Genomic DNA, 12,630 nt, shown 5'->3' with positions numbered 1-12,630 from the left:
TTACTCAGCTTGATTACAAGACCAACAATTTCTGTGATGCTGACCTTCTAGATTAAAATTTTCCCTTCTCCCTCTCTCTCCAACATATTCTGCTTGCAAGTAAGATGTTTCTGTGTGTTATCTCTACTACCATCAAAACAAAATTGTCATATCTGAACTGAACTGTCACTGATTTTTGTCATTTTTAGAAAGATTTATAATTGAGTTCCTCTTTTACCACTTCATTTAAATCCAGGTTGTGACTTACTATTTGGGTTTGAAATAACTTTGTTGGTTACTACTAAGAGTTGAATAGTATAAAATATAATCAAATAGAATGCATATAATGTAGTAAAAGTATTATGGTTATTATATTTATAAACATGAAAGATGTACATTGTTAGTAAATACAGTTATTGCTCTACTTTTTCATTGGTGAGAATAGGAATTAAATGTCTGTGTAATTACCCCTTGAAGTTTTGAGTTTGGGAAATTCAGGATGGAAGACATGCCTGAATAACAAAAAGAAAATATAGTGTTCTTCCAAAGAGAGAGAGTTCAAAATACTTGATAATAAATAATTAGTGACATGATTCAAATTCTAAAATTCCTTACCTAGAAGATACAGTGTGGATATTTATGTCTTTTTGGAAAATGTGCTGGGGTATGGCACCATGTCACTGGTGAAATATATGTATGTAATCAAGTGTAGGACATTTCTAGAAAATTTTAAAAATGAAAAATGTTTATTCTGAAATCTTATAGCTAAGAAAATATGGTTATTGGTTCCCTGATTATAATGACGTAAGACTCTTAGTGAAGAGTGGTCAATGGTAAGTAGTAAAATAATTTATCCCTCAAAGGAAATAATTTGGTAGTCAAGTTTTATATGTGTCCTATTTATGCTGCATTTTTGCATAGGAAAACTAAGGATAGAAACATAATGTTATTCTTGTTTTACAAGTATAGAATTATTTTATAGTTTTATTATCTTGATTGATTTTTATAAAAATGCCTATTTTATGCTGTATTTTTCCTTTTAATAACTGAAGCTGTTAAATAAGTATGTATAAAATAAAATAATGTTATGTTAAATTGCATTGGCTCTTAAAACAGTATACAACAACTTTGTGCCTCAGTCTTCTCATTCTAAATGTTGGATTAGTAATGGTGCTTCTGAAATGAAATATCAGATTTAATTTCAAGCATCACATCTACAAAATGCCTTTAGGTAGAAAAGATGTTTTCTTTAACAAACTCTATATTACAGTCACAATATTATGTGACAATTTATTGTGACAATATGTCACAATAAAAAGAGATGATTTTGGTTTGTTGAATCAGTTATTTCTATTTTGTGATTGGTTTATCTAAGAGTCTAAGAGAAAATGGGAATATTGAACAATAATACATGTTCTAAAAGCTACAAAGACTTTTTTCTCAAGTCTTCTAAAAATTAGAATAAAATGAGAAGATCCTAGGATAACTAATACAAAACTCTATGCTTATGCTTCTTAGAGACTTAATTTTATGCATTGAATATTAATAATCTGTGTATTCTATAGATATTAGTGTAGTTTAAGTCCTACTGTCTATGTCAGGTGATAAGAATATTATCCTTGTTTAATAATTGAAATTTAGGAGAGAGCACTGAAATGTAGTACTGAAATCCTGTCAGTAACTAATTATATGTCTAAAGGAAAGTCATTTGTTTCACTGAGTTTCATTTAACTTTATCATCTATACAATGGTGATAATATCTTATTACCTACTCATAAAGTTCTTGTGAGTACAAGATATTGTTTGTGGAATTGATTTTTTTTTTCCTGGATATTGAATCCTGCTGGAATCATACATATGGGGATATTACCTGTGGAGGTTGTTCTAGGATATGAGGTTCTTGGAGACTGCGATAGCCATTGTCAGAATTGAGGTCTTGGTGATCCGTTGCTTGAGCTGGGAAGATATAGGGCAAAGGTAAATTCAAAGAGTAAGGCAAAAGAGTAAATAGGTTAATGAACAATAAACATGATGACTGAAGAATAAATTCAAGATATTTATTAGGTGTACTTCTTGGGACTTACTAAGAAACTGTGCGTTGTCTCCCTTTAAATAGCTGTTTATGAGGCCACATCTAGTTCACAGAAACTTAATGATGAACAATGTATTCTCTCTTCTGCTAGAGACTCCAAAGAGGCGTGGAGTAACAGTATTGCAATGTGGTGGGATAATAGAAATTTGAAACCTTATCTTTTCATCTAATTTTATGCATTTTTCCTCTAGTGAGCTGCATGCTGTAGGGACTGGATACTGTAAAACTTACTTGAATCATCCGAATTGGCTTACCTTTTTTAGGTTGATGTTTCTCATGCATTAATTTCATTGTCTTCTTACCAGTAATATTGATGTTGGCAGGTTATATATCCTGTGTTACACATGTGAAAATTTATGCTCAGAACAAGTTAGTGTTTTTCTTAAAGATTATCCCATAGATACTCACTGATTAATTTGGTTACGCTTAAGGTCCTTTGGACCTTTCTGTTACTATAATTTCTATTACATCAAACTCTCTCTCTGGTAAATGAGACTAGAAATACAGTCAGATAATTAGTTTGCTACTCTATTAGCAATTATGTAACAAAAAACTAGCAAGTATTAGGAATCTAATTAAGATAATAAATCATAAAGAATAAAGCAGAGCTGTTAGAATTTGAACTAAATATATATTAATTGGCATTTTTGAATTACATATTTTTGTTTATGTTTCTGATAGTACTCAAATCATTGAAATTCTAACCTTTGTCATTCTCCAGAAGATAAAATACAAAATCACACATGGCTATTTTTTGTTCAGGAAAACAAGAACTTGCTATCACTTTTCCCTTATTCAGGTAGTTCATTGTTTTGTTCACAGTGTAGTTCCATTAATCTGATATTTATAGGAAAATTGCTTTCAGACTTTAAAATCTGTGCTGAAGGTGATCAAATGGACATTTGAATCCCTCATTTAAGTGATGTCTTAATGTTAAAATAAAAATCTACTTTCCAGAATGTAACTGTAAAAGTATTTTATGCAAGATTTCATGTGGGATACCTTAATGGTTGAATAATAAATTTTACCTCATAAAAATGAAATTCAATAATACAGTAGCTTTCTCAGCTCAGTAGCATCTGGTCTATTCTCATGAGAGCCAATATTTTCCAACTCATTAGGATCATGTCGTTCTGTATGTCGTCAACATTGACTTAGCCAAGCTACCTTTACTTACATAACCGCCAAACTATTAAATAGGTCTCTTGTGGAGTGAAGTCAAATATTCCTCTTACTTTACTTCTGCCTTAGAAGAGGGGAAGAAAATGTACATACTGTAACATTTAAACATCTGGCCTGAAACCACATCAGTGTAACTCCGAGCAAAGTTACGGATATGGTATTCTTCCCAGGTGTGCATATAAAAAGGGTTTTGGAGTTGTTGAATAGTTCTTTAACTATTTAGGAAAAAGATGTGGTATAGTGATATGCTTTTTTTTGTTCCTCTGTTTGCAAACTGCTTATTTTCCCTCATCTACAAAACACCTCCAGTATGTTCTGAAATACATATTTGAGCTGTTAAAAAATTTTCTTTCCAATAAGGCATCAACAGTAAATTTATCTGTGTCTTAAAAATAAAAATGTGTTGAGTTAGATTTGTATTAAGAGATACCAGTAAGATTTCTTGATACTTAAATTGGGGTAAAAAGACTTCAGATTTATGAATTTTGTGAGTTTTAAAATGCCCCTGTATGAATTTTGCATTGATATGAATATTGAATTTAAAGATTCCTTTTCACTTGTATTCATGTTCAGGTATTAAATGTTACAGTGTATGTATATGATAATTTATTAAGAATTGATGAACCCCATAATTATTCTTTTTCTGTGAGTACAGTTTAAAGAATTAAGAATGTACTAATTGTTTTCTGCATATGAGCACAATCCTGAGTAATAAATCAGGTTGGGCTGGTTTTGTGTTTAAGTGAGTAAAAAGGAGGGCAGATGAATGCTCTGCCAGAATCCTGTTTATTTAGCCTCACTTATACATTCATATTCTGGGAATCAGTATTCTCTATCTTTTGAGTAATTTTCTAGAATAGAGTAGTTCATTTTACACTAGAAGTTCTCTGTAACTCTGTCTTAGAAATCTTTTATTGACCCTAGTATTCTGAGACTCCCCTTCCATTGAGCTTATGTTCTCTTGGAGTATACTTCTGTAGCACTCTACATTATCTTAGTATTGGCCACCACTGATTTCACTGGATCAGATCTCAAGTTGTTTTTGCAGTGTTTGTGTGTACACACATTATATATGTACATTCAGTGACCTTAAGTTACAGTATTCCTGAAAATGTGTTAGAAAGTTGAATGCCTGGGAGTTGAACATGTTATAAAGCCTTAAAAAAATGTTTGCTTGTCTTTCTTATTGCTGTGGTATTCTTTGGTCTACAAAATTAAGGGTATATGTGAGAACGGTCTCAGATGACTAGTGACTATGGGATAAGAGATGGTACTTGGTCGTAGGAGGCTACCAGCCAGGCATCTTTACTTTCCATAAGCCCACTGATTATTTTTTTTCACTCTCATCCTTGTTGTTTTGGTAGTAAGGTAGGGCTGCCACTGCTACAGAGGGAATTAGATGATCATCTTTAGTTAACAGTTGCAAAAAGGACTAACTTTGCCACGTGGAGTTAATTTTAGAGATATCCTTATATAATGGGCAGGGGTTCACTACTAGGTATTTATCCAAAGGATACAAAAAATAGTGATTTGAAGGGGCACATGCACCCCACTGTTTATAGCAGCACTATCCACAATAACCTAAATATGGAAAGAGCCCAAATGTCCATCAACTTATGAGTAGATAAAGAAGATGTGGTATATATACACAATGGAATATTACTCAGCCATTAAAAAGAATGAAATCTTTTCCATTTGCAATGATGTGGGTGGAACTAGAGAATATTATGGTAAGGGAAATAAGTCAGAGAAAGACAAATACCATATGATTTCACGGATATGTGCAATTTCAGAACTAAAACAGATGGACATGGTGAAAGGGAAGGAAAAATAAAGACAGGGAGGCACGCTGTAAGAGACTCTTAACTACAGGGAACAAACTGAGGGGTGTGGTGGGGAGACGGGTAGGGAGATGGTATAATTGTGTGATGAGCATTAAGGAGGGCACTTGATGTAATGAGCACTGGGTGTTATATGCAACTGATGAATCACTAGATTTTACCCCTGAAACTAATTATTATACTATATGCGAACTAACTTGAATTTCAGTAAACTCTTGGGGAAAAAAAAGAGTTCAGACTATATGAAACTATGGTACTTTTCTGTTACTAAACTTGTATGGTGATTTTTCCCCTTACTTATTTTGTTTCAGTTTTATTAAAATATAGTGGATATACAACACTATATAAGTCTATTGTGTACAGCATAATGACTTAACCTGTGTTGTGAAATAATTACCTCATTAAGTTTAGTTAGCATCTCTCACCTCAGATTGACATACACACACACACACACGCACATACATGCGCATACATGCGCGTGCATGCACACACAGACACACACACACACACACACACACACACACTCTTTTTCTTTGTGATGAGTGCTTTTAGGAACTATTCTCAGCAACTTTCAAATGTACCATGCAGCATTAACTATAGTCCTCATGTTACACATTACAGCTGGAAGTTTGTACCTTTTGACTACTATCATCTGGTTACCCTGCACCCCATCCTCCATCTCTGATAACCATAAATCTGTTCTCTTTTTCTATAAAATTTTCAGGTATCATATATAAATGATATGAAACAATACTTGTCTTTCTCTGACTTCTTTCACAGGATAATATTCTCAAGGTTCATCCATGTTGTAAATGGCAGGATTTCCTTTTTTTTTTAATGGCTCAGTAGTATTGTATTGTACACACACACACACCATTTTCTTTATCTTTTTGATTTGTTGTTGAGTACCACTTAGGTTGTTCCCATGTCTTCGCTATTGTAATTAATGCTGAGTGAACATGGGAGTGTAGATCTCTCTTTAACATGGTGATTTCTTTTACTTTGGATGTGTACTCAGAATCTCTAGATCATATGGTAGTTCTATTTTTAATTTTTTAGAGGAATTTCCATACTGCTTTCCATAGTGGCTGTGCCAATTTATAATCCCAATGACAGTGCACAAAGGTTCCCTTTTCTCCACATCCTTGCCAACATTTATCAATTCTTTTTGATGAAAGCCATTCTAACAGGTATGAGGTGATACTTTTACTATTTTGATTTTGATACATTTCCCTATAGATTAGTGATGTTTGGCACCTTTTCAATGTACTCGTTGGCCATTTGAATGTCTTCTTTGAAAAAATGTCTATTCAGGTCTTTTGCCCATTTTTAATTGGATTATTTGTTTCTCTCCTATTAAGTTATAAGAGAACTTGATATATTTTGGGTATTAACCCCTGATAATGAGATAAATCAGACAAATATTTGAAATGTTTTCTCCCATTCTATAGATTGCCTTTCATTTTGTTGATCATTTCCTTTGCTGGGCAGAAGCTTTTTAGTTTGGTATAGTTCTACTCATTTATTTTTTTTATTTTGTTGCTTGTATTTTAAGTGCCATATCCAAAAATTTCTTGCCAAAACCCATGTCAAAGAGCTTTTTATCTTGTACATTTTCTTCTAGGAGTTTTATGGTTTCAAGTCTTAAATTTAAGTTTTTAATCTATTTTGAATTAATTTTTTTAAGTGATGTAAGATAGGGGTCATGTTTCATTCTTTTACCTGTGAAAATCCAATTTTCCTAACATCATTTATTGAAGAGACTATCCTATGAGTATTTATGTTTCCTTTGTCAAATGCTAGTTGACCGTATATGCATGGGTTTATTTCTGGGCTCAATTCTGTTCCATTGGTGTATGTATACATTTTTATGGCAATACCATACTGTTTTAATTACTGTAGCTTTATAATAGAGCTTGAAATCAGGAAGTGTGGTACTTTTGTCTGTTCTTCTTTCTTAGATTGTTTTGGCTATTCACAGTCTTTTGTGGTTCCATTTCTGTTAAAAAAAAGTCATTAGAATTTTCATAGGGATTACATTGAATCTATGGATGGCTTCAGATAGTATGGACATTTTAACAATATTATTAATTTTTCTTCTTCTGTTTCTTTTGTCATTGTCTTAAAGTTTTCATTGTACAGATCCTTTTCTTCCTTGGTAAAATTCATTTATATTTTATTGTTTTTTGGTGCTATTATAAACAGGATTGTTTATTTTTTAGGTAATTTATCATTAGTGTATAGACATGCTATTTATTTTTGTACGTTAATTTCCTTCAACTTTACTAAGTTCATTAATTAAATCTAATAGTCTTTTGGTGGAGTCTTTAGGATTTTCTGTATATGTCAGTGAGCAAAGTGTTGTGTCTCTGCTCTTGGCACTGCACAGAGAATTATAGATTGATGCCCAAAGTAAAATCAGAAAGCAGCTTTATTAGAGCAACGATATACTCTTAAAGTGGGAGAACCAGTGGAACAAGAGGTGGCAACTGCCCTGAGGCTACAGGAATTCTTTTTTTATGTGAGCAGGGTTCTTGTGTCATGGACAAGGTGGTCTATGATGGAGGCTGTTTCCAGTCATTTTGGGGGACTCCTCCTACAGATTTGCAGGGGGAGTTTTTGACCCCACAAGATTTGTATCAGAACCAATATGGCAGCCTTTCTTTCGCCATTGTTTGGGGCTATAACTGCAGTGTACATGCATTACAATGAGTCTAGGTATTACCCTGGGGCACAGGTAGAAGAGGAGAGGAATGCTCTGCACCTGTGGCTCTTGGTCTCTTAGCCCTAGGTTCTTTTAAGCCACAAGGTCAGGATGTTGTGCCCTTGGGCTTCTAATGTATAAGCTGTTTGTCACCATCCTTGCCTCCAGCTCATGTCTAACTAACTGCCTACTTTGTCTTTCTCCCCTCAAGGATTTAGGACTTCCACTGTTCATGTCTTGCTTCTACCTAACCTGTATAACATCATGTCATCTGCAAATAGACCATTTTACTTGTTCCTGGTCAGTTCTGATGCCTTTGTTTCTTTCCTTCTTTTGTCTAAGTGCTCAGGCTGAGCCTTCCAGGACTATTTTGAATGGAAGTGATGAGAGTGGGCACCTTTGACTTAATCTTTGATGAAAAGCTGAATCTTAGAGGAAAAGCTTTCAGCTTTTCATCATTGCAGATGATGTTAGCTGTGGGCTTGTCATTTAAGGCGTTTATTATGTTGAGGTACATTTCTTCTATACTATACCTAATTTGTTGAGAGTTTTTCATGAACAGATGTTGAATTTTGTCAAATGCTTTTTCTGTGTCGATTGAGATTATTACATTTTTTCTTTCATTGCATTAATATGATATGTCACATCTATTGAATTGCATATTTTGAATCATCCCTACATTTCAGGGATAAAACTCACTTCATCATTGTGAATGATCCTTTTAGTGTGGTGTTGAATTTGATTTGCTGCTACATAATTGAGAATATTTGCATCTATTTTCATTTGGGATATTGGCTCTTAGTTTTCTTGTGGTGTCCCTATCTGGCTTTGTTTGTATCAGGTTGTAATGCTTGCTTTGTAAATGAGTTTGGTAGTGTTCCCTCCTCTTCAGTTTTTTGAATGAGTTTGAGAACCTTGCTGTGAACCCTGGGGCCTGACTGGTCAGAGCTTTTTGTCTTGCTAGGGATGGATGAATGGATGGATGATGGATGGGTGGAGTAGCTGTGGATGCCCAAAGCCTTAAACACACACATGGACACAGATCGCTAAGGGGAAGCATTTCAGTTAGCCTGACAGCCTGAGACTGAAGTGTATGTGTGTCTATCTGTGTAAGAAAAAATACTTAAATTTTAATATTTGGCATATTCAAGAAGGAATGGCATGGAAGCAGTGAAATCAGACACATGCACCTCTGGATTCTGAATCTCAGATACGGGAATGACTGTGCTTGAAGGCTGTGATGAGTCATGTGTTAGAGCATTTATTCAATAAGACACTGAGCAGATTGAGTAACTGGCATTTTGTCCTGTGGACCTTCTTGACAAGACCATGACAAATCCTGATGGTGGGATTGGGGCTGGGTAAGTTCATTGGTTTGTGGTTGGAAGATTCCTGAGGAGGTGGCTTCATGCTCCCTGCCTTCCTCTGAAGCCCTTCATCTTTTGGTTGCTGTTCCTGCCAAGACTGAATTTAGCTACCATTCCCCTCCTGTGTCTACTTAAGCACCTGTGGGGTCACCCTTTGTAAATGCTGCACCCAGAAGGCAAGAGTGACTCCATCACTTTTCTATTCAAGAATTGCCTGGGGTGGCTGGGTGGCTCAGTGGGTTAAAGCCTCTGCCTTTGGCTCAGGTCATGATCCCAGGGTGCTGGGATCGAGCCCCGCATCAAGCTCTCTGCTTAGAGGGGATCCTGTTTCCTCCTCTCGCTCTCTCTGTTTCTGCCTGCCTCTCTGCCTGCTTGTGATCTTCAAAAAAAAAAAAAAAAGAAGAAGAAGAAGAAGAATTGTCAGTGGCTTCTCTTTGCCCTCGGGATAAACTTAAAATACTCCTGGCATGGCCCTTTAGGACGTGGGCCCTCTCAGCCTCATTCATCACCTCTGACTGGGTCAAATCTCATATACATTGCTTTTCAAATTTTCTTCTGTGTTTGCTAAACAAAACAGAAATGCTGATTACTTCTTTTCTATTTGAAATGTAATGTTAGTATTAGTATTTAGTATTAGCATTAGTATTTCCCCTGTAAATACTTTTTTTCATTCACCCAAGAAGAGTTATTGTCTCCTTTGTGGTATCATTGTGATTGATACATCACCTTAGTTCAACAGAGCCAGTAAGTGCTAGTTTTGGACCCTGTTTTCAGAAGTTAAATTAAATATAGTATTTAAGTTTGGATTACATACATTTTATACTGTAGTAACTTTTGTACTTAAGTTTTATGACAAAATCTAGTGTGTTGTAATAGATTATATTTAGACGCATTAAGTATCTTTCAGTTATTACCACTTAGTCATAATAATTGGATGAAAAATTTGTTGTAGCTATCCAATTAAAATAAATGTAATAAGTTGCTGGTCTTAATTATCAAATATAATAACATTTACTCCAGATTTCAATATCAAAAGTAAATAACAATCCTCTGACAAAAAAATTTTATAATTAGAAACAGCTTTTTTTTTTTTTAAGATTTTATTTATTTGAGAGAGCATGCTCAATCAAGAGCAGGGGGAGGGGCAAAGACAGAAGGAGAGAGAGAAGCAGACTTCCTGCTGAACAGGGAGCCCAGTATAGGGCTCTATTCCAGGAACCTGAGTTCGTGACCTGAGCTGAAGTCAGATGCTTAACCGACTGAGCCATCCAGGTGCCCAGCTTTATTCTTTTTTTTTTTTTTTTTTTTTTGATCATGAAAAAATTGTATTTAGATTTAGCCAGCTGGACTCAGTTTAGATGATCCCAATTTTGTTGGCAACATCCAAAGCATCATAGTCAGGGGCCAGCCGAACGTATGCCTTCTTCTCTCCATCAGGCCTGATTAAGGTGTTGACCTTGGCTACATCAATGTCATAGAGCTTCTTCACAGCCTGTTTGATCTGGTGCTTATTGGCCTTGACATCCACAATGAAAACAAGTGTGTTGTTGTCTTCTATTTTCTTCATGGCTGACTCAGTAGTCAGGGGGAACTTGATGATGGCATAGTGATCAAGCTTGTTTCTCCTGGGGGCGCTCTTTCGAGGGTATTTGGGCTGCCTTCGGAGACGCAGAGTCTTGGGTCGTCGGAACGTAGGTGATGTGCGGATCTTCTTTTTTTTGTGACTGTGGACGCCTTTCAGCACCGCTTTCTTGGCCTTCAAAGCCTTTGCTTTGGCTTCGGCTTTGGGAGGGGCAGGGGCTTCCTTCTTAGCTTTCGGCGCCATCTTCCCCAGCTTTATTCTTTTTTATTAAAGTTTAATTGACTATGAGAGACAGCATTTGAAAATTTCATTTGATATTAGGTTAATATTAACTGTAAATTGGGAAGTGGAACTCATCATTTCTTCCCTATCTGATTGACCTGCTTTTGTGGATCTTTTTCACATAAGAAGCAGTCACTTTTTAGTAATTCTTCACTTGAAGAGCCTGTTTGATATTCCATACCCACCTTACTCTTCACTACAGCTAGAACTACTTCATCTCTCCATTTTTTTTTTTTCAGCCTTGAGTTTGATACTATTATTAATCTGAAGGTGATTTAAGGAATAACACAGTTGGGTGTGTATCTGCTCACCTTTGCAGCTAATTTGTTTTGACTATGTGCTTTAACTCTTACGATTGAACTTCTGCTTGAGTTGGGAAATTGTCATACTTACTTGCCGTTTGAGTTACTAGATGTTTGTTTGTTCTACTGAGCTACATTCCCTGTCTCATCAAAGACTAAGGTCATGGAAGCCTGGGATCAGTCAGTCAGTTGAGTTTCCAACTCTTCATTCAGCTCAGGCCCTGATCTCAGGGTTGTGAGATCAAGCCCCTTGTCAGGTTCTGTGCTCCCTTTCCCTCTTCTCTTGCCCCCACTCGTGTATGCTCTCTCTCTCTCTCTCTCAGAATCTTAAAAACAAAAACAGATACTAAAGTTATAAATTTACCTCTCCAGACTGCCATAGATTCTGGATGCTTTTCCTTACTTTTAATTCTGGATGTGCTACTGCCCTCTGTTACCAGACCTGTTTGAAGGCATCTATGCCCCCCTTCTTTTTATTAAGGTAATTATTGATTACATCACATTTGCTTGTTGGGGTACTTACTTCATTGTTTCTTATTGGACAGGCATCTGCTCTGATCACTCATCTCAACTTGGGCATTTTTCTCCTTTGTCTATATCAGGACTTAGCAAATATGGCTCACTATTTGTGTTTAATCATTTACCGACAGTATATCAGTCGTCAAGTATTGTCAGATTTATTTTCTAAGTACTATTTTTTTTTAAAGATCTTATTTATTTGACAGAAAGAGAGAACATGCTGAGCAGGGAGCCTGATGGGGGACTCAGTCCCAGGACCCCGAGATCATGACCTGAGCCAAAGCCAGTCACTTAACCAACTGAGCCACCCAGGCACCCCTCTAAGTACTTTTGTAATACATCCATTTCTCTCTGTCTTTATCTCTGACACTTAAGATTGACTTCATCATTTCTTTTTCCCCTTCTGATCCATTGTCTAACATGTACTGGAGTAAGCTTTGAAAAATTCAGATGTGATCCTAGCACTCTTCTCTTGCCTTTCTGTTAATTGTAGGATAAAGACTCAAATCTGGCCCTGTACTCCATTAACCTTTCAGCTTCTCAGAAGAGCTATGCTTCTCTCAAGATATCCCAACTTGCTGCAATGCTCCTCTCCCTCTGTTTCATTACTTAATATATTTTAACTTATCCTCCCTGCTCAAATGTCAGTTCCTCAGAGGATTTTTCTTTCAGTAGAAAATAGGTTCCGTCAGGGCAGGTACCACATCTCATTTACTCACCTGTTACATGTTCAGCAACTAGTATTTACTTTGGAGAATATCTACAGATAAGTGTTTGTAT

General features: G+C 35.6%; 2 protein-coding genes across 10 annotated transcripts in view; one reads left to right on the top strand and one right to left on the bottom strand.

The window, feature by feature from the left end:
* The window catches only part of VPS13B (vacuolar protein sorting 13 homolog B), a 746,538-nt gene that overhangs the window by 154,546 nt on the left and 579,362 nt on the right, over nucleotides 1–12,630 (top strand). The window lies entirely within an intron of this gene.
* LOC116868355 (60S ribosomal protein L23a) lies at nucleotides 10,520–10,990 on the bottom strand. Its single transcript, XM_032858614.1, has one exon. It carries the CDS (start codon nucleotides 10,988–10,990, stop codon nucleotides 10,520–10,522), a length of 471 nt encoding a protein of 156 aa, XP_032714505.1.

This window comes from Lontra canadensis, unplaced genomic scaffold (genome assembly GCF_010015895.1).
Source record: "Lontra canadensis isolate GAN:19392208 unplaced genomic scaffold, GSC_riverotter_1.0 scaffold15, whole genome shotgun sequence".
Taxonomy (NCBI): Eukaryota; Metazoa; Chordata; class Mammalia; order Carnivora; family Mustelidae; genus Lontra; species Lontra canadensis.
Note: the sequence above shows the minus strand (reverse complement) of the source record. Positions and strands in the feature narration are given on the sequence as shown.